General features: G+C 41.9%; 1 protein-coding gene across 2 annotated transcripts; it reads left to right on the forward strand.

The window, feature by feature from the left end:
- The first annotated feature begins 600 nt into the window (after positions 1-600).
- LOC149313218 (16 kDa beta-galactoside-binding lectin-like) lies at positions 601-22,945 on the forward strand. 2 transcript variants are annotated; one of them, XM_089526293.1, is made up of 5 exons: positions 601-832; positions 16,632-16,698; positions 18,780-18,859; positions 21,026-21,197; positions 22,583-22,945. In XM_089526293.1, exons 1-5 carry the CDS (start codon positions 663-665, stop codon positions 22,727-22,729), a joined length of 636 nt encoding a protein of 211 aa, XP_089382419.1. In that variant the 5' UTR covers positions 601-662; the 3' UTR covers positions 22,730-22,945. The 2 variants fall into 2 exon arrangements, with proteins under 2 accessions (XP_089382419.1, XP_089382420.1); XM_089526294.1 differs by lacking the exon at positions 601-832 and adding an exon at positions 16,431-16,444.
- Positions 22,946-27,346: the final 4,401 nt, after the last annotated feature.

A 27,346-nucleotide genomic window follows, 5' to 3' on the forward strand; every position in this document is an offset into this window, starting at 1 on the left:
AAAAGCCATGTCCCACTTAATTTAACCCCCTTAAGGAACGTCTCATATTACCTTGTTGCTTGCCTTTGTCCTGATTCCATCTTTTAAAAGGTATTTTAAGACTTTTTGTCACCCTTATCTCCTGTGGGTGATACTATTACAAAAACATACATAGACAAACAGAAAAATATAGAAATCAGGTACCATTCCACCCCAACCCCTATGGAAGACTGGGTTCACCTTCACATCCAATACCTGATTCAGATTCCCCTTTAATTACACCCCCTTGTGCTCATCCCCTTCTTCCCAACGATATATGCCAATATCTGGGATTTAGATTTTGCAATTAAAAAATCCCCACCAGCAATGCCCACACAATGACAGAAATGCCACTATAACAGACATGTGGAACCCAATTCAGAAGAAGGTTTCTCTCTTGAGGGAGCCACCTCTGCCAAAATAATTGTTTAGATATAAAATGCTGTGATTCCTGCAGCTAAACAACGATAAAGGAAGAGGAGGAAAGAAATAGGCATATACATGTGAGGGTTTAACAGGAAGTGGCCACAGTATGTGGTCAGATATTGGTGCCTACAATGTATGGAGGGGGGACAAGCAGAAGATCATAGTTCGAAGGTCAAACTGATGTTTCTGAGCTGTGTAGAGGGCTTTCTGGCTCTGGAATGGTGTCCTCAGCTATACTGCTGTCCACTGCATTGTTATTTTTGTTGAGGGGTGAGGACTCGCCTGGGCTCTCCTCACTTTGCTGTTTGAGTTCTTCAGCTTCCAGGTCTTCATCGGTGCCATCGGGGAATGGGGTCCGAGGCTCGTCTTCCTCCAGGATGAACTCTGGGTGAGTCATGAAGTTATGAATGGAGGTTTTGGATTCGGGTTTCTGGAGACCTTCATACAAGGAGCTACGGAATGCATTCACCACTTTGATCTGTGCCAAAGAGGAAGATGAGATTAAAAACAAAACAAAACAACCAAATACAAAAGTGGTCCCCATATTCGTGGGGAAATACATTCCCAAACTTATCATGGATAGTGAAAATTGTGAATAATAGCAAGCTCTATATTTCTGATGGAAATTTACCATAGTGTCATGCTGGAGGACCTCCACATACCAACAAAGGTGGTCTCTGTAGCATGACTCCTCCAGCATGACTTCACGGTCAATGTCTGGTGGATGTTAACCATAGAGTCCTGCCAGAAGACCTCCAGATTCCTAGAGAAAGCTTTATTTTCTGACAAGGGTTAGTGAAACCACGGTTATTGGTCCTGTGGATACGAGGATCAAACTGTATTTCCAAGATCATCATTCACATTTTCCTGGACTGTTTTATTCCCTTTGTTGTATAAAACCTGCAAAAAGTTTTTCACTTTAAAAAAAACACCAGACATTTCTACTTGGGATTACAGTCATTTAATTCCAAACCAACTCCATGCTAAGGGGAGGAGTAAATAAATATAGCGGTACACTGTGATACCAGTCTTCCCAGCATACAGAGAGAGAGAGAGAGAGAGAGAGACTGAGAGACTGTCTTGATTGCTCTTTGAAATTGCAGACTGTCTATCTGCACTGGCTTTACTTTGCATCCTCTCAAGTTCTACATTTTTAAAAATACCTATTTTCTTGATTTTGTCTACCAAGAATGTATTGGAATTATATCAGCCTCTCAACCTTATGCTTTACAGATGGTATTGGACTTCAATTCCTTGCATTCTTATAGGACAAAGATTAATATCTGTAGCCCAACCCATTGGGAGGTGACATGATTAGGGAATGTTATGCTGCATGAATTTAAAGCCATTTCCAGCATGTGATGTGACCCTAACAACCAGCAAAGTTAGATGGCAGTGATACACTGAAAGCTGGGACCAGTTTGAAGAGCACAGTTTAAATTATGATGGAAAGCCTAATGTAGTACTATGTCATGATTTTATATGTGTGCCTTTTTCTACTCTCAGGTAAACATCACAGATATTAGCCATTGTTTTAGTTCAAGTGTCAACCTCCATGAGAGGCCCTGAAAGCAAGGAAATGATCTTGGATGAACATTTGCATGAAAATTAAACACAAGCTATATATTACATGTGGAAATTATAATCTATGTCAACTTGAGCATAGCTATACTGTGCATGGCCAAAAGGAGGAAAAGGGATACACTTAGATAGGTTTAATGCAAAGGATGCAAACAAAGACTCTTACTCACCCACTGAGGCTGCCAAAGGTTGCATGTCAGCTTTCAGTCTAAAGCAGCAATATTGTTTTATTATGCTCTGGTGATGTCTGAAGTTAGCCAGACAGTGTCACTGTTGCATGTTGCACACTACCTGTAATGTGCCACTGTGGCAGGTTGTTTTGGGTTCTGGGATACATATACAAATTGTCAAGGTCAGAGGTGTGCATCACTTGGAGAAATGACTGTATATGTTTTTTTCACTAAAGGTGCTCAGTTTATTCCGGCCGCAATCAAACTGTTTAATGCAGGGCCCCAGGGATGGCAGCGGGCCCCGCAGAGGCCCCCTGCCACCCTGGGAGCCCGCCTGGAGGGTCCCAGAGACGGCAGCAGGCCTCCCAGAGGCCCCCTGCCGCCCTGGGAGCCCTCCTGCAGGGCCCCAGAGATGGCAGCGGGCCCCGCAGAGGCCCCCTGCCGCCCTGGGAGCCCGCCTGGAGGGCCCCAGAGATGGCAGCGGGCCTCCCAGAGGCCCCCTGCCGCCCTGGGAGCCCTCCTGCAGGGCCCCAGAGATGGCAGCGGGCCCCGCAGAGGCCCCCTGCCGCCCTGGGAGCCCGCCTGGAGGGCCCCAGGGACAGCAGCGGGCCTCCCAGAGGCCCCCTGCCGCCCTGGGAGCCCTCCTGCAGGGCCCCAGAGATGGCAGCAGGCCCCGCAGAGGCCCCCTGCCGCCCTGGGAGCCCGCCTGGAGGGCCCCAGAGACGGCAGCGGGACTCCCAGAGGCCCCCTGCCGCCCTGGGAGCCCACCTGGAGGGCCCCAGAGATGGCAGCGGGCCTCCCAGAGGCCCCCTGCCGCCCTGGGAGCCCTCCTGCAGGGCCCCAGGGACGGCAGCGGGCGCCGCAGAGGCCCCCTGCCGCCCTGGGAGCCTGCCTGGAGGGCCCCAGAGATGGGAGCGGGCCCCGCAGAGGCCCCCTGCCGCCCTGGGAGACCTCCTGTAGGGCCCCAGAGATGGCAGCGGGCCTCCCAGAGGCCCCCTGCCGCCCTGGGAGCCCCCTGCAGGGCCCCAGAGATGGCAGCGGGCCCCGCAGAGGCCCCCTGCCGCCCTGGGAGCCCACCTGGAGGGCCCCAGAGATGGGAGCGGGCCCCGCAGAGGCCCCCTGCCGCCCTGGGAGCCCGCCTGGAGGGCCCCAGAGATGGCAGCGGGACTCCCAGAGGCCCCCTGCCGCCCTGGGAGCCCTCCTGCAGGGCCCCAGGGCCAGCAGCGGGCCCCTCAGAGGCCCCCTGCCACCCTGGGAGCCCACCTGGAGGGTCCCAGAGATGGCAGCGGGCCCCGCAGAGGCCCGCTGCTGCTGCCGCCGCTGCTGCAGCAGCCACTCTGGGCGCCGCCATTTTGGGCGGCAAAATGGCGATGAAGTCTCGCGCGACCTCCCCCGAGGTTGCGCGAGACTTCGCCGCCATTTTGGGCGAAAAAATGGCGGCGCCCATAGCCCCAGAGGCCGCTATGGGCGCTGCCATTTTTTTGCCCAAAATGGCGGCGAAGTCTCGTGCGACCTGAGGGAAGGTCGTGCGAGACTTCGCCGCCATTTTGCCGCCCAAAATGGCGGCGCCCAGAGCAGCGAAAAGCCGCAATGGGCGGTGGCGGCGGCGGCAGCGGCGGCAACAGCAGCGGGGGGGCGGTAGCCAGGCCTTCGCGGGCCGCGTCCGGCCCGCGGGCCAGAGGTTGCCGACCCCTGATCTAAAATATTTCTCTTTTAATTATTGTTGCAACAACCTTTCAAGCCCCCTGGCTCCTAAAGGAACAAATACTTTGACCTGTGGTTATCAGCTCTGTGTGGAGCTAGCTTATCTGTCTCATCAATTCTCACTGTTCTTTAGACATCGCATACATTTCCAGCCAAATAACACACACACACACACGAATCTCCCTCCCTATGTTCTGGTTGATTCTTCTTCAGGCTTTTTTTTCCTAGTCATGTTTTCTCTCCCCCTCCCTGCCCAACAAATTCAAGGTCCAGGGAAAATAAATACATTAAATAAATTAAAAAATGGAATAAATACATATCTGCCTGTGCAGACATTTTAAAGGTGTAGCACCATCCATCTTCCAAGTGTATCTATATTGTAGAAACGATGACATTTGACATCACTTTAAATGCTGTACCTCCATCCTATAGAATCCTGTGATTTGTAGTTTTACAAGGTCTTTAGCCTTCTCTGCCAAAGAGTGCTAGTGCCTCACAAAACTGGGATGGAATGATGAGTAACTCAAGTCCATTGATTTCATGGACTTGCTTTGTGATTGTGATTGTGTTCCTTCAACTCACCATATTGACTTAGGGTGACCCCATGAATTTCATAGGGTTTTCTCAGGCAAGGAATACTCAGAGGTTGTTTTGCCAGCTCCTTCCTCTGAAATATATGTAAGATTAAATCTTCACTAATAAATTAATGATGAATTTGCTATCTTTGAATGATGCAGAAAATATGTTCTCTGACACAGCGTCCTCACCATGGTAAATGGAAAGGTGGCTTGAATTGCTTATCCCTTGTGGGGGCATTCACACTCAGTTTTTTTGTACCAAGGAGATATGGATCACTACACTGATGCATATTGGGATCATTGTTCCCATTACATTTTGTGTTCCTGAATCTCTCTGAGTCATTTTGTTCACACATGCAATAGCTTCTAGATAAAATGGAGCCACCTCTATTTCCTTGAATGATACAAAGCGATCCGAACCAATTTGGTAGCATATTCACACAGCCAAAGATGCAGATTGTAGCGGTTCTTTAAAAAACACATGGAGAAAAAATGGTATCAAATTTCCCGGGTTAAGTGGGTTTTTGGGTAGCCCCCCTCAAAGTGCACCAAGTACATTTGGAACAAATATGAATGGCAAGAAAATAACCCAGTTTCACACCAAGTTATTTTTGTAGTGTGAATGCCCCCACTATGAATGAAACATCAGTCTTCCATTAATCTGTCAAGGCCTTTAAAACAGCCATTAAAAGGCGATAGGCTTTGGCCAGGGAAGATTTTTAAATAGTGGTGCCACAGTATCACTGTGCCAACCAATCATTAAAATGGAGCAAGAGGTTAAAACAGATTGAAGATTTACAATTTATAGCTCCTGCATTACTATTGATCCATATCAGCTTTCCCCTAACATTTCTGTTTCCCTTTTTAGAGATAAGAAAAGTTACTTTTTTTAACAGCTCCCCGAATCCTCCAGTCAGTGTGTCTATTGACCATGCTGCCTAGGGAATTCAGGGGGTTCTCATCCAAAACAAAAAGTAACCTGGAAACAACTTCCCTTTTGTTCTTATGATTCTTATTTTTTACTAAGTGGGGTTAAGAGCAGAGGGCAGCCAAAGATGTTTCTCCAGTGTTCTGCACTTGTAACCAGCTGTATTAATGTGGCCACTTCCTTCCCAAGAGCACAGCTTGCAAAATCATGGCATGACATCAGGGGAAAGATTCAAAGTGACAATCGGCAGGCAAGAATGCCACCAGTCTCACAAGAAAACCAGGACCTTCATTCTGCCTTAAGCATCTCTTAATTCACTTCAACTGCTTCTGCAGTTAAATAACTGAGACAAATGCATACATAAAGAGGGTTCTGCATGGACTGGGGAAAATAAATGGAAATCCAGGACCTTTAGAAAATATATATACCATCTTTCAGATACTATCTAGCTGGCATTCTGTTGGTGTAAGTTACCTTATGTACCTTTTTGGCCATGGCATAATATCCAAGTTCAGTTCCCAGTTGCATAAGTTCTGCAAGTGTAACAGTTGTACTGTTGTAAATGTAGTTACACATTTTGGATAGCATTTAACTGCACATCAGTGCCTTCAGTGTACAGTTGACCCTCCCTATCCATGGATTCAAGCACCCACTGCTTGAAAATATTCATAAAAATATAAATTCTAAAAAGCAGACCTTGATTTTGCCATTTTATATCAGGAACATAATTTTACTATCCATTGTATTTAATTGGACTTGAACTTCCACAGATTTTGGTATTCACAGGAGGTCCTGGAACCAAACTCCAGCAATTACCAAGGGGACATATGTCTTCAATAACAGACTTATGTTTGAAACTGGGCAGTTTTGTAGTGTCCATATGCAATAATGCGCTGCCGTTATGCCAGTATGTAGGGAGCCAGTGCACATGGGGACAGATGCACAATGGACTGATGACCAATGTGCATCAGTCCCTTTGTGCATTTGGACACCAGCTAGGGAGTGCTTATATGCATCTGTAGAGCCCTGTGCCCTTTAAAGCACTCTTTCCAAAGTCCTTTTATGCATCTTTGTAATTCACTAAGAGGGCTTCTTGGCATCTCTGCTTTGTTGCTAAGTATATATAACAACAACAACAACAACATTTATTTATAGCCCACCTCTACCAAAGGATTGAGGTGGGTTACAATCACAAAATACATTAATAACAATATCTATCTATCTATCATCTATCTATAAAGATAAAACAACACAATCCTCTTAAACTCCCATTTCAACTAACCAACAATAATGATAAAATGCAATTAACTTAATAAATTATAAATTATAAAAAAATCACAATTTAAAAATGAGGCATCATGAGGCAGACATAGGCAAACCATACAAGGCGTCAAGAGTCATAATAAGATGGATTTCTTCCGGCAGGTTATTCTAAAGTTTTGGAGCAGCAGATGAGAAGATCCTCTGGGTAACTGCAGCCAACCTGATTTTCCTTGGCTGCAGTAGATTTTTCCCAGAGGACCTGAGTGTGTGGGGTGGATTGTATGGAGGAAGGCACTCCGGCAAGTAGACTGGACCCAAACCATGAAGGGCTTTAAAGATTATTACCAACACCTTGTACCGTGCCGTTAACCATTGGTAGAATACTCTGGACAATAATAGATATCATTATCAAGTTGTTGTTGTTTTCTTGCAGCTAATCTGTACTAGTGAAATTGGGTCTTATCATCAAATTACACCCCACCCCACATTTTCCCCCTCCCAAGGCATTTCATTGTTTAAGGAGAAATAACAAACAGTGGCCAAATTTTGTATCAGTTTATACTTAACTTAATACTTAACTAAATTCTTCCTGGGCTGACTTCCCAAGACCTGATAGAAACATCATTCAACTGACTAGGTAACTTTTTCTTATTCACTACTTGGTCACAATTTTAATACTGTTGCCATAATTGTAACTCCCACCCACCCAACCCATTTTACCAGGAATCTGCTGCATGGGAAAAACAAGAACCATCCTGTCATGAATGAAGTTTCCATCAGGTTTGAGAGTGTCAGGCCAATAGAAATTATTTAGTTAAGTACTTTGTTAAATATAAACTGGTATAGGATTCTGACTGCTATCAGGAAATAATGTGGTGTGGCTAGCATACCTTCCAACTGTCCTGGTTTGGCAGGGAAAGTGCCAACTAATCCTTTGTCAGGTCATTTTTTCAGCTGCTACTAAAATGTCCCAGTTTCTCTCTTTTCTTCCACTTCCGCTCTTCGTCCTCAGCTTACTTCAACTGCTGCAAACCAAGTTCAAATTTTCAGAAGTTAAGTATAATGCAGTATAAACTGATACAGGCCTCTGGCCAACATTTGGCCAAGTCAAAGTGCTCAACATCCAATGTGACCCAGTTGGTTTGACACTTGAGGGAGAAAATCCCATTACGACATCTCCAGAGCAATCAATCTGGATTGGTAAAAAGCAGCTTCCTATGCTTCTGAAGTCTCCACGGCCTTGGAAAACATTCCCTTTTGGAACAATAGCTCCCAGATTGATACGGGGTTCTGGGAGTTTTTATCCCATGGAGCTCTAACATTCCCAGAATTCCATAGCACTGACCCATGGCAGTTAAACTGCTGTTAAACCAGATTATTTCTGCAGGGCAGATGCATATCACATCATGGAATATCTCATCTGCAAATAAAACCAAAGCTGAGAAGAAAGTAAGCCTTGTGATCTAGACAGGCTCTACAGAGTTATCTTTATCTCCCTTGTCATGCCTTATCTTTCTAGTTTCGCCTTCAGTCTGCCTTCTGATTTAGGTCTGTTTGGACCAAGAGTACCACCTGCTGGACAAAGCAAGTTGCAAATTTAATTAAAACATAGAATCTTAGAATCATAAAGAGATCTGTGCACAAGTGGGAGCAATGCACTATGGGAGGGCATGGGAGAGGGGAACATATTTAGTGTGGATCCCCATTTGTGGAACACCATCCCTCTGTGACCAATGTTGTCTTCATTCTGGCAGCAAAACATAGCTTTTTGATTCCAGCCTTTGGATCTTAACAATTTTCCTTCCCAAAATGTGCATGTAGAGTCAGGGTGGTGTTGTGGCTGGAATGGACTTTATCACACAGAGGCAAACTGGAGGCAAACTGGTTAAATCCCGTGCAGAACTGGGATTTTAAAATGTGCATACTACTCGCTTTTGTGGGTTGTTTTTCAGAAATGTTGGCGTCAATGAGAAATAATGCAACATTAATCCAAACACAAAGTCCCGAAAGTAAAGTTCCCAAAACTAAAAAGGAGCGGGGTTTTGTCGACTTTGCGTTTGAATTAATGTTGCATTATTTCTCACTGATGCAAACATCACCTGAAAAACTACCTACTTTTGCGGGTTATTTCTAATTTCTGTTCGGGTTAAACCCGTACGTCATGTGAAGGAGAACCTGCTTTTGCAGGTTTCCCCCCCACTTTAAATCAAGTTTCTGAACACTGCCAGGGAATCCTGAGAATTGTAGTTTATTGTACAATCAGAGCTTTCTGACAAAGAAGGTTAAATGTCTCACAAAACTAGTTTCCAAAATTTCCTAGTATTGAGCCAGGGCAGTGTGTTTTGGACCAAAGTGGCTTAATTTTAAAAACAAAACAAAATCCAGTTAAAACCATATCTACGAAAGTTATAAAACAATTCGAGAATTCTATTTAAAAAGTGCAGACACAGAGACCTTAGTGTCTGCTTGGGGTTTGGCTCCAGGACCCTCTGTGGACACCACACTGTGGATGCTCAAGTCCCATTAAATACAATGGCATAGTAAAATGATGTCTCTGAAATAACATTGTAAAATCAAGGTTTGCTTTTTGGATTTTTAAAAAAATGTTTTCAAGCCATGGGTGACTGAATCTGTGAATGCAGAATCTGCGGATGTAGAGGAACAATTGTGGTTAAAATGGTTGAAATAATATTTAAGACGTGAAAGATAAAAGCACAGCACTCCACATTCAAAATACTTTTTTATTTCATAATTTAAATATCTGATACCTCTCAGTAATGGATAAAGCATGATATAGCATGAAAGAATGGAAGTGATTGAGGGAAAGCCTGGCCAGCTTTTTTCTTGAAACTGGGAATTAGGATGAATCTACATTGTAGAAATAATGCAGTTTGACACCAAATTAAGTGCTATAGCTCCATCCTATGCAATGCTGGGAGTTGTAGATTTAGAAGGGCTTTTAACCTTCTTTTCCAAAGGGTGCTGGTGCCTCACAAAACTACAAATCCCAGGATTCTGTAGGATGGAGCCATTGCAGTTAAAGTGGTGATCCTGTTAGGGATGATGGGAGTTGCAGCTCTTCTCCTGGCTTTCACTCTCACCCCCTTGGTCAGCGGAAGAACAACCAGTTTGACCAGTAGCTCTGAGAATTGGCTGAAGATGTCTTCCAATCTTCTCTGGAGTCTGCTGGTTCTTGTTCAGCTCTCAAGACACCAGTCAACACAGTAGTCTTCTTAAAAAGATCTACTTTTATTCTACTATATACACTATGCACAAAACAATTCACTACTCACAAAACTCTCACTACTATACTCCTCAATACCCACACTACTATACTCCTCAATACCCACACTACTATACTCCTCAATACCCACACTACTATACTCCTCAATACCCACAAAAAGTATTGCCATACATTATTGTTTATATAGACATTTGTCTCTCTATTCATTATACAGTTGCCACCTCCTGGGCGTGTACATACATTATGATTGACATACCATACTTGGCTCAATCTAGACCTCACATTGCATCATACATTACTGTTCACTCAATGACTCTCAGGTGATATCAATTTGCACCTTTTCACTTTGTCATTGCCTCATATGTCCTTGGCTTTCAGGACCTTCTAATTACATTACTTACAACACCTGTGTGACAATTCAATAACTTTTGCTGTGTCATGTTACTTTCAAATACATTCATATACATATTATATTTCTTGTGACTATATATCCCATGTGGCTTTTTCCTGACAATCCCCTCCGAAATAGAATATTGTATGTGAATTATATTGTCATTCCAATCAACTGAGACAATCTCTCGTGTTTTTCAACTGTCAAAGCCTTTGTAAAAATGTCTGCTATGTTGTGTTGTGTCTCTATGTACTTTAACTCTATTTCTCCTTTCTGGACCATTTCTCTTACGTTCTGGTATCTTACACCTACGTACTTTGTTCTGTTTTTCAGACTTTCTGTTTCTGCCATTGCTATACAGGACTGCGAATCTTCATGAATTTCTACAGGAATTTTAAAGCTTTCATTCAAATCAATCAATAATTGTTCTATCCACTGTACCTCATTTGTGACTTCATTCAAAGCTGCGAACTCAGCCTCACTAGTGCTCAATGCTACGTTTGTCTGTTTTCTACTTCTCCACACAATGGGACTTTCGCTGTATCTTATAATCATTCCAGTCACTGACTTTTTGTCCCCTGATTCCGAAGCAAATGAACTATCTACATAACAATCCAAATCAGCATTGCTTTTTCTAATTATCAACCTCTTGTCTATGGTTCCTTTCAGATACCTAATCAAATGTTTCACTGCTGTCCAATCCTCAATTCTCGGGTCGTTTACTCTTCTGGCCAAAACATGAACCGCGTACGAGATGTCTGGTCTGGTATGGCTAGAAATAAACTGTAAAGATCCAACAACACTTCTAAACAATCTTTTATCCTCAAAAGCTCTTGTAACTTCCTCTGACACAAAACTTGTAGTCATCGGAGTTTTCACAACCTTTGCACTATGTAAACCACATTTCTCAATTAACCTTTCAATTTTCTTGCTTTGACTCAGCAAACAATGCCCTTCTTCAGTCCATTCTACATTTATCCCTAAGTAAGACTTCAACATACCTAAATCTTTCAACACAAATTTCTTTGACAAATCATTTTTCACCAACTCAATTTCTTTCTTTGATTTGGCTGCAACGCACAAATCATCCACATAGATCAACAAAATTACATCTCCTTTTGTGTATACACAAGCATCTGCAACACTTCTCTTGTAACCTAACTTCTCCAATTCATCATTGATGCATATATTCCAAGCTCTTGCACTTTGCTTGAGACCGTACAATGCTTTCTTCAACCTGTATACATTCTGACTACCACCTACTTCAAAACCTTGAGGTTGCTCCATGAAAATTTCTTCTTCTAAATTGGCATTTAAATAAGCCGTCTCAAAATCAAAATGCTCTACAATCAGATCTCTCTTTCCTGCAACTGCTAATACCATTCTTAAACTCTCTGCTTTTGCGGTTGGAGAAAAAGTTTTGTCATAATTTTCAAACTGTTCCTGTGAAAAGCCTTTTGCTACCAACCTTGCCTTATATTTCACACTACCATCAGGCATGTCTTTCCTTTTATAAACCCACTTGCAACCAATGACTTTTTTATCCTTGGGTCTTCCTACTATTTCAAAAACATCTTTCCTTTCTAAGCAATCAAATTCACACTCCATTGCTTCACACCACTTCTCCTGTTCCTCTTTAGGAAAATTTTCTATTTCAGCAAAACTTTCTGGTTCTTCAAAAACCAAACAAGCTTTTGCATTGGTCACCACAAATCTGTCAGGAGATTTTCTAGTTCTTTGACTACGTCTAGGTACTAACTCTGTTGTTCTGCCTCTCTCTTCCTCATCTCTGTCTACACTGGAAGTTGTGGCTTTCTTACTGAATCTCTTGTCCTCTGTCATGCGTGTGGTTTTTGGTCTGGACATTTCACTATCTGAGGAGCTATCACTGCTACTCGTGGATGGTTCTTCTGGTTTTACTATAACCCCTCCATTTCCTGGAGATGCTTGGCTTTGGGTCTGAGTCTCTGCCTCACTTGAGTTGCCTAACTTCACAAACACTTCCTTATTTGCATGGAGTTTTTCCCAACCAGCATATCTTTCAAAATTGGCAGATCTCGAATGTCTCACTTCTTTTCCTCCTAAATAGAATTTGTAACTGTTTCCAGAATACCCCAAAAACATCATTCTTCTACTCTTGGGTTCACCTTTGTTTCTAAAGCATGCAGGTGTGTACACATATGCATATTGACCAAAGATTCTTAGGTATTTAAAATTAGGAATTCTACCATATAGAACTCTATAAGGAATATCATCTATTACTGAATGATAGAGTCTATTGGTTATGTGTACAGCTGCCAAAACAGCTTCACCCCAAAAATTATCACTTACACCCGCGTCAGCCATCATACAAGCAGTTAACTTTTTGATTTCTTGAATCTTTCTCTCTGCAAGCCCATCCTCACTAGGACATGCAGGATTTGTTGTGTGGTGTGTTATGCCAACCTTTTGAAACCAATAAAACAATTCATTAGATAAAAATTCCCCGCCTTTATCAGTTATAATTGTGTCTACTCTGAAATCAAATTTTCTTTCAACCATTCTTATCCAAGATTTTAAGCTTTGCCCAGCGTCTGACTTATTTTTCAGTATTCTGACAAATGTAAATCTAGTGTATCTGTCCACAATTACCAAATAATACTTGCAACCTCCTATAGATAAATAGTTTGCGTGGGCAACGTCAGCATGTACAAATTCAAAAGGTCTTCGTGCAATTCTTTTTGTCTTTTTTGCTACAGGATATGACTTAATTTTCACTTGACTACAAATGGTACAATCCAAATGATTTTTACAGTCTGCCACTCTCAGATCAGGGCACATACTGATTAGGTTCTTTAAGCATTTAAAGCTTGCATGACCAAATTTTCTATGTAACTCATGTATACAATCCTTGTGTAACGGAACATTATCAACATTGTTTACATTCTCTACTTTGTAATGATCAACATTTTCCTCTAGAAAATAAAGCTTATCTTTCTTTAGCCCTATTCCGCAAAGCTCACCATTTAACTTTATCTTGCAAAAATTCTTTTCAAAAATTACAGTGTAGTCCTGGTCTGTTAATCTACTGACTGATAATAAATTGTTTTCCAACTCTCTCACATGTAGCACATTTTTAAATTCTTGTTTTAACCCCGGAATGTAAACAGATCCCATTTCTTTTACTGAACTTACTTCATTGCCATTAGCTAGAATTACTGCATTAATATTGGCAGATTTCCTATTTTCAATCAACTCAATGTCATTACACATATTACTAGTTGCACCAGAATCTATTAACCATTTAGAATCTTTTCTATGTTTCTCTTTTATCATTGTTGCACGTTCCTTCTTGTTGTAACTGCCCCTGAAAAATGTCGGCTTGTTCTGTCTCTGTTGCTGAAAGTTCCGCGTCTGCGGTCTGTTATCTCTCTGTCTGTACTGGTCAGCAGCCAATTGTTGACAGTTTCTTTGCAAATGTCCTGCCTTTCCACAGTGGTAACAACGTCGTTTTTCTCTCACGGGAGCTGCTGCTTGGTGTTCTCTTAACTCAGGAGCCTGGTGCAGTCTTGGTGCTGATTTCTGTGAGTCTTCTTTTTCAGACAATCTTCTCTGATTTTCCTCCAAAATTCTTGCTACTATTAAGTCTCTGCTTAGTTCAGCCTCAGGCAGATTCTGAAGACTGTTAGTGATGGAGTCCCATGAACTGTCTAAAGACTCTATTAGGATGTAACATTGCTGTTCTTTGTTTATTTGGACACCTCTTAATTCTGCCTCCACAAACAGGTTTTGCATTTTCTTTAAATGTTCAACCACACACTGTCCCTTAGTCATCTTTTGTCTATAGATTCTTTTAGACCAAAGCATTTTGGCAAAAGCTGTAGTTGGAGTATGTAGCCTTTCAAGAGTCTCCCAAACTTCTTTTGCGGAGCCCTTATCTCTCACATCGTTTATCATGTCCTCCTCGAGCATCAAATACAAGCATGCTTTTGCCTTGCTATCTCTTTCTTTGGCGGCTGCATTTGCATCGGCTGTTAGCCCCGTCTCGACTGTGGCCCATAAACCTTCTTTAATCAGTAGTGACTGTGCATAAACTTTCCAGGTGGAGTAATTGTGGGAGTTTAACTTGCTAAACTTCAACACTTCCATCTTATCTTGTGCAGTGACTCAATTTGGCAAAGTCCTTCCTGAGTTTGCACAGCTGCCTCGTCTCGGGCTTTTCCAAAACACAAAACACTTCACTCACGAGCTTACCAGTGCAGCGTACACAGCTTGCTCTGATCGGTCGTCCACAAAACTTTCTTTCTCTTCCAGGAAAGTTCAGCTTCTGTGGATGCTGGGTGTTCCAGTAACTGGCGCTGGGCCCATAACCCTTGTTAGGGATGATGGGAGTTGCAGCTCTTCTCCTGGCTTTCACTCTCACCCCCTTGGTCAGCGGAAGAACAACCAGTTTGACCAGTAGCTCTGAGAATTGGCTGAAGATGTCTTCCAATCTTCTCTGGAGTCTGCTGGTTCTTGTTCAGCTCTCAAGACACCAGTCAACACAGTAGTCTTCTTAAAAAGATCTACTTTTATTCTACTATATACACTATGCACAAAACAATTCACTACTCACAAAACTCTCACTACTATACTCCTCAATACCCACACTACTATACTCCTCAATACCCACACTACTATACTCCTCAATACCCACACTACTATACTCCTCAATACCCACACTACTATACTCCTCAATACCCACAAAAAGTATTGCCATACATTATTGTTTATATAGACATTTGTCTCTCTATTCATTATACAGTTGCCACCTCCTGGGCGTGTACATACATTATGATTGACATAACATACTTGGCTCAATCTAGACCTCACATTGCATCATACATTACTGTTCACTCAATGACTCTCAGGTGATATCAATTTGCACCTTTTCACTTTGTCATTGCCTCATATGTCCTTGGCTTTCAGGACCTTCTAATTACATTACTTACAACACCTGTGTGACAATTCAATAACTTTTGCTGTGTCATGTTACTTTCAAATACATTCATATACATATTATATTTCTTGTGACTATATATCCCATGTGGCTTTTTCCTGACAGATCCAACATCATTAATTCTGCAGTGTACATTCAGCCTTAGAGGCTAGTTTCAGGGAGGTATTATTAATGCTTGATGCACGAAGCACTGCAAGCAGGCACAATTTCTCTTACAGCAGCTTCCACATTGCTTTCTAGAATTTGAGTTTTGTCCTAGTATGGTTCCTCATTCCATGTGTCATTCATTTTATGTCTTTTATATAGCTCTTCTGTGTATTGCTACCATCATCTTTTTTTATCCTCCTCGTCTTGTAGTATGTTCTTCTTTTGGCTGTAGAGACTCTCCACCCTTGGTTTCAAATTCCCTTTTAGTTCCCAGATCTTGTGGGAAAGGTTTATTGTTCTTCCTTTATGGGCTTGGGAACTCTCTCTCTCTCTCTCTCTCTCTCTCTATATATATATATATATATATATATATATATATATATATAATTTAGAAAAATATTGATAGATTTGATTCATTGGTTTTGCAACTATTCCCCTCACTGATTTTAGGTAGTTGCAGAATCAATGAATTGAATCTTCTCTCATTTTTTTAAAATCATGCGCTCATAAGTCACACCACAAGCACAAAGGCAGCGCTTGGGGGGGGGGGATAGTGGATCTACCAAAAACCGAGGAGGGATGGTAAACACCTCTCTGCCATTCGTCCCTTCCCTCCAGAATGACACGATTCAAATCTGTTGTTCCCACTTGCTGAACACACTTCAGAATCAATTCTTTTCAAAAGAATCACTAGGAAACTAGTGTCTGGAAAAACTGGGGTTTTTTTTTTTTTGCATTTGCCTTGCTTTATCGTAACAGAAATTGATCAAAGTAGGATTGAACTGGTTTCAAATGGGAACAACGGTCATATAACCTGATCAGCAATTTGCTTTAAATCATGGTGGGAATGTGCCCTTTCTCTGTTGGCACCCAGCAGTCAGCTGAAAGAAACAATTGGCAAGTGTTTCAGACTGAATGCCAGGGCATTGCTGCTATCAATTGCAAAAGGAAGGAGGCAAAAAGGAGCACATCAGCTGCTTTAGTCTGTTATCAGGATTCCCATTCATCTGGAACAGGTCAGCTTTTGTGCTCTCCTCTTCCCCTGCTCCCCATTTTCTCCTCCTTGTGTTTCTGGAAATTTGAACCTCCCTTTCCCTTTTGGTCACACAACGCTCTGTTACTTAAAGGCAGCTGGGGGCTTCTGAACTGATTCTCCCTTAGGACAGCTGAGGCTCACTCTCTCTTTTTCCTTTTTGGCTGAAGTGCTGAGCTGAGAGCAGAGTGGGTTTCTTTACTTGCTGGCCCCTTGCAAGACTGCATCATGGAGTGTGTGAGTCCTTGGTTTCTCTGTTGTTGTTTTTACAGAAGAGGTTGTGGGTTCCTGAATTTGGGGAACAAACAGGTGCAAGGGAACTGGGCTGACAATACCTGTTCTCTCTAAGAGATGAGTTAGTTTGTTCCCTAGCTCTTTGTTCATATTTGTGTGTGTTTTGTAGCACTTGTTCTGTTTCTTTCCTCTTACGGGTCATTCTTGGTCCTTGCCAGTGAGGCTTTCCACTATGCAGACTGGCAGAGCTTGAAAATGCTATTTTGTGGCTGGCAGTTTGTGGTCTAAAATTAACATTTTCAAGCTTCAGTATTACCAGATGATTCAAAAAGAATGGTGCAAAAGTAAAACCTGTTCTTTGTGAAGTCAAAGGCTTTCACGCCGGAATCCATAGTGTTCTGTGGGATTTTTGAGCTATGTGGCTGTGTTCTGGAAGAGTTTATTCCTGATGTTTCACCAGCATCTGTGATGGGCACCTCTGAAGATGCCAGCCACAGCTGCTGCCAAAATGTCGGAATAAACTCTTCCAGAACATGGCAACAAAGCCTGAAAAACCGACAAAAAACTAAAGGTGTGCTTGCTCGGTTTTGCACCGTTCTTTTTGAATCACCCTGTAAATGAAGCTTTCTAGTGTAAACAAAAATGGTCTCATATTTTCCTGCTGGGAAAACTGGAACACAGGTGGCAAAAGAATATCAGAGTGTGGTCAAGATGGCACATGTTATTAATGAGTAACAACAAACCAACCAGAAAATGTTGTAGCAGTTTGCTTTTGCTTGAGCCTACAGGGAAGGGAAAGATTCTGCCACCACCTCCTTTTCTCCACTCTCCCTGCTGGGTTGAGTAGAAACTGCTTTTGCAATCTGAAATCAATTTGCTGGAAGGGAGGTAAGCAGAGGACAAAGGGGTGAAATGGGAGGATAAGGGAAAAGAAACTTTCAAGACATTTTAGACATTTTAAAGGCAACTGAAAAAAATTGAAAAAGTAACTGAAAAAAAGTGAATGACAGAGGATTGAGATTGTTCCTGCAAAATCAGAAGAGTTGGAAGGTATCTGGTCTGGGCTCCAAAGAGATTCCAGTCTAGAGTCTGCCCAGAGGAGGAAAAATTGCACTGATCCTGAATGGAAATGTCCTCCAAACACACATCAGAAAACGGAAACAATTGTTGTTAGTGAGGGGTTCATTCATTCTGAACTTGCTTCTTATGCCTCCTTCCCCCCTTTATTTTCTCTCTGTTCATTCGTGTCAATTGCATAAATTTGAAAATGAGCTTTGAAACAAGAATTCAAACATTACCTATTATATTATTTACAATAAGTATTTATAGGTTTCCCCATTACAGTTCTCAGGAGCACATGCCCTCTTTCACCTGTGCTCTCTTTCTACCTGTTTGCATGCACACGCACACGCACACTCACACTGTTTCCTTATCTGTTGAGCTTTTTATTTTGTATGCAATATTCTGTGCAACTGCATCCCCTCAAATGGCCCCAATTTGGCCTGGACAGTCCTGATTAATTTTCTGTCCGCCCACTTTTTCAGCTGCTTTTAAAATGAATGGTGATACTATGAGAAGCTGCCTTCTATTGTGGTACAATTCAAAGTCATAGCTGGGTTAGTCTGGATCAGTATGCCGAGAGATCTTATAGCACCTTTGCAATTCACTGGGAGAAAGAAGTTGTGGGCATGTTTTGCAGATTCAAGTCTACTTCCTCAGATGCATGGAGATGCATGCAAGTTTTGTCTATGAAAACTTATGCCTTTTGTTTCTGCATGCCAGATGTGATATAAGACTTCATCCAAAAAATGGCACAAAAAGAGAAAGCAGGGAGAGGGATTGGTAGGTTAGAGGGAGAAGTGAACCACTGTATTTGCATGTGGTTTGGGGCAATTTAGAATTGCTTTTTGGGGAGTTTCCTGAAAATTCTGATTAAAGTTGGGGAAATTCAGGAGGGCATTGGGGGGATGCAAGAGGTTTTGTGGACTCTTAAGTGGGATTTGAGGGCCACGCGTGGCATGCAGGCTGCTCATTCCCCATTGTGACATCCTAGCACTTTTTTAGTGGATGCTTCTTTCCTGCAGGGAGTGGTTGCTACTCGTGTGAAAGTTTTCCCTGGAGACACGGTTGAAGTGAAAGGCAAGATCTTGCCAGGTTGCAAAGGGTAAGTTGAAAGTGTAGGGAAGAAGTTCCCTCTGTTGATGTTTCTCTTGGCTCATTGCTCCCTTCACATGGTGGGTTGCAGCCATTTAGATGGGATTCTCTTCTCTGGAGTTCATTGTTAAATGTGGACCTTTAGTAGGATCCCCAGATTTTTCAACCTAGCCCCTGTCCTCAAGGTGAAGGGAAGGAATCTCAGGATGAGAGCACTGTCTGAAAAAGAATATATATTCTCTTTATTTATTGATGTTTTGATTTTGAATGGCATACTTTGTTCAACTCTGGTTGATGCTTAATGTGCATCACCAGAGCACATCGCCAGAGCTTATCTCCTGTAGCATCACAAGGGGGCATCCCTAAGTCTCAGATTTTGGTCCTGAGACTTAAGGGGATGCTTCTTTAGGGCAGTAGTACTCAGACATTTTATCCTTGGGACTCTTCTTTATCTCTACACATGGATGTTGCCTCCCCATTCAACACAGGATATGAATAAAAATATTTTGTTTATTTAGTGTGCATACAGTGGGTCCTTGGTATCCACTGGGGTTCCAGGATCCCCCATGGATAACAAAAGGCCAGTACAGACTGGGCCCAAACTAGGGTTCAAATAGGGCTGAGTGTGTACATGCTCAAAGCCCTTCTGCTGGCATCTGGACACCATCTTGACATGCGTCCATACACACTGGGCCCACCATGATGACATCCCTCAGGTGCGGCATCCAAATGGCATTGCGCATGAGGGGCGTCATGGAGCCACACTGATGCGCTTATGGTGCCCCTGTAGCGGCAGAAATAGGAGCTGTGTTTCATGGTTCCTTTTTCCACCAGGTTGGGGGCATGGCGTCCGGTTGCTGTGTCCCCAACCCAGTGCTTCCAGGGGCAGCATAGTTTTGTACAACCCCAAAATCTGTGGATGCTCAAATATCATTAAATACAATGGGCTTAGTGAAACGGTGTCCCTTATATGAAATGGCAAAATCAAGGTTTGCTTTTTGGAATGTATAACTTTTTGGAATATTTTCAAACTATGGATGGTTGAATTCGTGGATAAAGAATCTGTGGATATGGAGGGCCAAATGTATTTTCATTCACACATTCATGCATACTCATATTTTAACCTTTTCTAAGGAAATAACATTGTCCAAATGAGAACAGCTTTATTTAAGTAAATTCAGTATTTAACTTAATGCATGTGTAAATTTTATACATAAAAAAGTTTGTAAGTAGTAGTAGGAGGAGGGACCAGGGCCTGCAAGTCTTGCACCTCCCTTGGGCAACTCCACCTCATCCCCCTGGGGGTCCTACCCCACTGTTCAAGTCTTTTCAGTAGCTGGTCCCAGGCTTTGGAACATCTTCCCTAGGAAAACAAGGATTGCTCCTTCCTTGCTCTTTTTCCATCAGCAACTTAAAGCTTTTCTGTTCTGGTGGACCTTTAGGAATTGACTGCCAGAGCTTTTAATCCAGGATGAGTCCCCCTTATCTGAAATGACTGGGACCAGAACTATTTTGGATTTTGAAGGGTTTTTTTGTATTTTGGAATATTTGCATCTACATAATGAGATATTCTTGGAGATGGGACCCAACTCTAAACATTAGATTTGGGATTAAATTTATTAGTGTGTCATGCGCACCTTATATACATAGCTGTAGGTAATTGTATGCACAATATTTTTTAAGAATGTTGTGCATGAAACAAAGTTTGTGGCTACTGAACCACCTTAAAGCAAAGGTGCCACTCAGCCACCCATGTGGACAGTTTTAGATTTTAAGAGTATTCTGGATTTTGGAATTCCAGATAAGGGAGACACAACCTACAGTGTGCTATCTCGCTGAATTTTATCTTTTCATTTTTCAGTGGGTTTGTTTTAAATGGTTACAATTCTATACTTTGTTTAATTGCTTTGTATAAGCTTTTCTGTCTGCGTAAGGACTTTTAAAAAAAGGACTTTGTACAGTGTTGTAATATTTGGAAATATCACACTACACTGTTATAGTACTATTATTCCACATGCTGCTTCATGTTTGTAATTTATGTACGGTCATTTAGAATTCTTAGCCAGTGACCTCTCTGGCCTCACCGAACTACAAATCCTGGATTTCCACAGGAGGCAAAAAACTGGGTTATAAATGAATCAGTAATGATAATATATAATAATTAATTTCCTCTCAGTTTTGAGGTGAATCTGGGCAAGGACTGTGACAACCTGGTGCTACACTTCAATCCTCGCTTTGACTGCAAGGGGGACGTGAACACCATTGTGTGCAATTCCAGGAGAGATGGAGTATGGGAAGATGAGGAAAGAGACTCCCATTTTCCATTTGAAGAGGATGGCAACCTGAAGGTGAGGGCTTGGCAGGGAGTCAAACCAAGGTGAATGAGAGGTCAGAGGCAGATTCTCTGGAGGTTTTTGGCTGAATTATGGGGAGAGCATAGGAGTGGGATAGCTCTCCCCATAATGTATAGATTAAGACATCAGCCCCTGAACCAGGGGTTGGAAACTCCATGTGGTACAGGAGCCGACTCTTGCTCCTCTTTCCCGCATGGGACACACTTGTACCCCTCGGACACAAAGGAAGTAATGGAACATCACATCTTGCTACAATTTTCTATTATTTTCTGCCAACATTGTGACCATTTTTTGGGACTTAAACAGCCACATTTATGGCGGTAGAGTTCAAAGATATAGTTGTGTTAGTCTGGAAAATCAGTATGCAAAAGGATCTTGTAGCACCTTTGAGACTAACGGAAAGAAAGAAATTGCCAGTAATTCTACGACAGCTCATGCTACCAACTTCTTTTTTTCAGTTACTCTTGCTACAAAATCCTTTTGCAGCCACATTTATGGGTGATTTGAAGACCTACTGTGCCATTCTCAGGCATTTGTTTTTTGTAAAATTGTCCTTCGGGAAAAAAGAAATTAAACAGGGAGCCTTCAGGAGGAGCAAAAGTGGAACTCAGGGGCTTTCCTTATTGCTCTAACCTAAGCTGTTTCCATTTTGAGAAGCCAAGAAATACTAATTATGTAAAACTCTTTGTTCTACTTTCATAGGCAAGCAAAGATCTTTTTATTTTAACAGAGTTTTGGCAATTAATTTGGCTGTGTAGAAAGGTGTGCTATATTTTTTATGTTCATTTTTCCTGCTTTTAAAATGTTTTCAGATATTTTTAAATAAAGTGATTCTTTAATAGACGTGTTTATTAACTGGATTTTAAAAGACTTTTTAAATTAGAATTATAATGTTTAAAGTTCTGCTTCGTTTTATTCTGTGTTGTGAGCTGCTTTGCATCCCAAGTTGTGATCTCATTACTTACTTGAAGGAACACTACTCTCTCTCTATGCTTGCCTGAGAACTGAGATCCGCTGATCAGGCCCTGTTCCATGTGCCCCAAGTGGGAAAAATACATCACACGGGGACACGAGACAGGGCCTTCTCTGCTGTGGCACCCTGTTTATGGAATACCTTCCCCTTGGAGTATCATGGCCACCGATTCTGTATGCCTGATCTTCTGTGTAAGGCTTCTGTGTCTTCCAAAGTTCCCTGGGAAGCTAGCCTTCTGCCTGCAGAGCCATTTAAGTCATGCTGTTCTGGAGAGGACAGACTCCAAAGGGCCAACTTGCATTGTTTTTCTAAGGGCCATAATTCAGTTAAAATTTAACCAGGCATGTAAAAGAGTTTCTCAGAGTGGTCATCATTACTCTTTTATCTCTGTTTTTTCTTCTTCCAGGTTTCCTTCACTTTTAATACCTCTGAGATAAAAGTGAAACTGGCCGATGACCACGAGATCTCCTTCCCTAACCGACTGGGCCTTGATGTCATTGAATATATAGCAGTAGAGGGGGACTTCAGAATCAGAGTTCTCAAATTTCGCTGATGGATGCTCATATTCATGCTATATGGCTGAATAAAGCCATCCCGTGCTTTCAGGGACAGGCCACTTGACATGTTTTTGTAAAATCTGATGCCTTGCTGTTCTCATTCTTATGGCATCCTGACCACTCAAAAGTGCTAACAGCAAAGGGGCTTCTTGCTTGCTTGTATCTACTACAATAGCCTGCCTTGAGAATGGGCTCTTGTATTATAAAATAAAAATCTGGATTTGAAGCTGTGAGTACAATGTCATATTTCCACTGCTAGTCCAACCTTGTCTAGTAAGAAGTGAAGTAGCATGTTGCTATGAAAATGGAACAGTTCTGGCTCTTTGTGTATTGAAGGTGGAAGGTGTTTGCCTATGGGAATGATCTAAAAGAGTGCAACTCTATGCACCACTGACAGTCCCCAAGCCATCAGCTGGAAGTCCCTGGAAAGTTCCTAGGAAGGGAGGAAAGAATTGTAGCCAATAGGCACAAATATGGTACTAGTCCCTGTCACATTAGAGGGTAGAAATTGCCATTCCTCTTAGCTTAAGAGTCATTGATCTAAATCATCAAGGTGTATGTATGTATGTATGTGCCTTCAAGTCACCTGTCATTTTATGCTGACCCCATGAGTTTCATAGGGTTTTCTTAGGTAAGGAATACTCAGAGGAGCTACTACCTGTTCCTTCCTCTGAAGTCTAGCCTACAGTAGCTGGTATTTGTTAGCAGCCCCCCATCTAAGTACTAACCAGGAGTGATTCTGCTTAGCTTCCAAGATCAGACAGGATCTGATGCCTTTAGGACCTTCCAGGAGATCATCTCATCTATTTCAGTTGAAAGTGGCTGAGCTACCATATTAAGCTGTGGAGTTACAGCCCTTAGGTTAAATGGCTACATTGTGCAACTGGATGCACAACCAAAATTGACACAGCATGCACAACTCTGTTTCTGCAACCTTGAGCTGAAAGTGACTGTACTACATTGCTACATTGGGAAGCTTACATATGTGCAAGACAACAAGATTCTGTCCTGATGGTTGCCTTTTGGCCAGAGTGTAGGTTATGCATCAGGACAATCAAACGTTGTGGTATACATTACCTTTAAAGTAACCAAGAGTTTTTATGGTCTATATAATGAACGGCTTTGCTCTAATCTATAAAGCACAGGCAGATTTTCAAATAGATACAGCTAAAATTTCAATTTTATATATACGGTATGTGTGCCTGGGAATAGGATCATAGACTGAGGTCAAGATAAAGTGCAGGCAGTTATTATTTTTGAATTATTTGTTCATGGGCTGGGAAATATATACATACCTGGTCATAGAGAAAAGTGTGGGCTGAGGCAGGGAAATGATATGCAAAAAACAAGTGGTGTGGCTACACAACAATTTTGTTATGTGGGAAAAGGAAGCACAATAACCTTTCACAATGCAGTGTTGACAGTACAAGCATCCTGACATTGCCCACCACAGCTTTGTGAACACTGGCTGTGTATTTTTGTACATTTAAACTTTTATACAATTGTCACAGCCTGTATATTTTTTGCATATTCATTTCCCTTTGACCTCTGCTTTCAGTCCTTCCTGTGTGTATGTGTGTGTGTGTACACACACACACACACACACACCCCCCTACAGAGGCTGACCTTTCACGGCTCTGATGAAGCAGAATGTATGGAAACTCTAGACATAGCAAAATGGTTGTGTTTGCACAAAGTGAACATATTTTATTGTATGGGAAAGGAAACACTTTTTAAAGATGAGGTGTCTTTCTATAATGATCCCATTGGCAAATTCTTCTGAGATGAGGCAGAACAGAGGGGCAGATGGTTGAGAAGGGTGTAGGAGTGCTGGAAGGCTTTAAGGAGGCCCAGACATAGGTTTTCCAAGGCTTGTTGGTATGAACAGTTGAAGGATAGATCACCTGTTTTAGGAAGGAAATGGAGACAGTTGTGCTCATAATATACAACTGATGTATAGCTGTCTACATTCTTGCAAATGCCCAATCTGGCTATTGTGCTGGAAGGCACATTCCTGTTTTCAGAATCATATGTTGTGAAAAATAAGGTAGCAGCTGATGTGTATTTGAAGGAATTCATTTTATGACCTTGCTCTTTCGAATTACAGAGTTGGAAGGGAACACATGTACTGCATTTGACAAAGCTGAGAACAGGTCCTTTTCACTTTTAATAGGGAAGTGATATTTTCACTTATATATTTAGGAGGGAACAAAAGAGTAAATGCTTTACAGAATAAATCCTCTATACCGCATTTGCTTTTGTTTTGTATTTTTTTTTTTTAATTATGGCATTAAGGTTGCAGTTCTACTAAGCAGCACAGGCAGAAGAGTCCTGCAACCAAGTCCTCCACTGGCACCTCATGGGATGCATGGAACTTTTGAGACAGTGCACATCTGTTAAATGTAATATATAATTTGCTATATTGTTGTTACTGGGATTTCTGTTGTGATTGTGTTTGCAATATTCAGTTATGGTTGGCCCCACATTGGCTGCCAATTTTATAATTTCTGGGTTCTAGGGGACCAACTATAATTAACCATCACAACCACAATATTGCATCCTAAATTCGGCAGCTCTCAAATTGGCTCCAGGTTCTGTTTGATGAGAGGCAGATACATAACCTAGCCCCTTGGTGAGCACAAGAAAGAACTGATGTCAACTATTGTGTTGTGATGATTGCTGATAGACACAAATTGGGGATATTTGGGCAGTGAATCTCCACTTGCAAAGTGTAATTCTTTAATTGTACTATCCAATCTTTGTGTCAAATGGCAGTGTTGCACAATGAATTGTTTCTTAGAATACAAGCTTGAACTGAATGCAGCTTTCCATATTGGACAAAAATGTTCTGCTGCTTCCATAGAAACACTGATACATGCATAAGTCATCAACAGGATTTGGGCCTTGGCAAATATTAAAATGTTTCATATGCACAAATTCAAAATACTAGGAAACTTTAAAGTAGCATACCCCTGACTGTCCTAATTTGGCACTGCCAATTAATCCTATGTTGCCCCACCTTTTAACCTGATTTTAAATGTCCTAGTTTTTATCTCTGCCTTTCATCTTTCCCCTTTGTTGCCAGATTACTTCACTTGTTGCAAACTGAGTTCAGAGTGTGAAAGTAGTTTGAACTCAAATTAATTCAACAGGGAGGAGAGGAAAGAAGTGGAATCTCGCCCTTCCCTGTCAGCTCAAGCAAAAGCAAAGTGCTGCAGCCTTCTCTAACTTGTGTTTTTTCCATCATTAATCACTTTTGCCATCTTGACCATACTCTTTTGTTCCTTGGCCCCATGATTCCTGATTTTCATGTTGGAATGTTGAAAGGTATGAAGTAGAGGTAGGCTGTTTGTGAGTCACCAAAATTGCAAATGACTTTCAAAATTAAGCTTTAAAAGAGTCCAATTGTTGCTGAGCTAAAAAAAAAACAGTGTGGGTAGAACTTCTACAGTCTGTCCAGTGTGTGTTTCTTGCCATCTGCAGAAGCAGTCAACAGGCACTGCCTTTGCCAAAGATCCTGGCACTACTATGTGTGCCATACATGTACTTAAGAGGTGAACAGTGAGAAGTAAAAGGCAGCTGCTTCACCCCATTTTGACTTCACAAATCTCTGGGTGCCAGCTGGCATGAGACTCTTTCAAGCTGCTTCTTGCAATGAATGCATTTGCTGAGCATTGACAGAGAGTTGCATTGGAAACAGCTGGGATCCTTCCATCCCTATCAAATAAATACCGACTTAAGAGCGTTCAGGAGTGAGGATAGGAAGAATTTCAGCCTCTTATGTTATAGTCAGTATTGCTATTTTGGTCTTTTTGGTTTCTGTGGGCCCAATTATAAACACTGCAGGTGTCATTATAAAGTCTCACTTTTTTCCCCAGATCAACAATATAACAAATTATATACTAAATGGAACACATATTGGCTGCAATCTTGTATAGTTCTGTGTAGCATAACAGATATGCATGCTCACCTGAGTCATGTACCTGCCATACTACCTCTGAAGTCTCCCTCCACACATGACTGGCTATTACATGCCTCATGGGGAAGCAGGCAGGATTGGGGAAGTGTTTGGCTATGTTCCCATAGTCAGAAATTATTCAGAACTGCAATCTGCTGACATAGCCAAATGCTTCTATGATCCTGCCTGGTCTCCATGAGACACAGAAGGGCTGTGTACAAGTGGGCCCTTGCTATCTGCTTGGATTTGGTTCCAAGACTCCCTGTGGATATCAAAATCTGTGGATGCTCAAGTTCCATTAAATACAACGGGGTAGTAATGTAGTGTCTCGTATGTAAAATGGCAAAATTGAGGCTTGCTTTTTGGAATTTATATTTTTAAAATATTTTCAAACCATGGATGATTGAGAAAATGGATAAAGAATCCATGGATATAAAAGGCCAACTGTATGTCAATAGAAGTCACATTGCGTAGTGTTACCTTGTGTTGGTGGGAACAAACCTTTAAGACAAAAAACCCCGGTATTGGGTAAATTCTGCTTCCCCCAGTTCACCATTTCCAAGTTCAGTGCCTAAGTTTAATGGCCTGAATTCTGTTGTTAGTTCTACTTAAAGTAGACCAACTAAATCAATGGGATTGAGCTATGGGTTGACTT

The sequence above is a fragment of the Sceloporus occidentalis genome, unplaced genomic scaffold (assembly GCF_023333645.1).
Source record: "Sceloporus occidentalis isolate IW3139 unplaced genomic scaffold, rSceOcc1.0.p SCAF_5, whole genome shotgun sequence".
Lineage (NCBI taxonomy): Eukaryota > Metazoa > Chordata > Lepidosauria > Squamata > Phrynosomatidae > Sceloporus > Sceloporus occidentalis.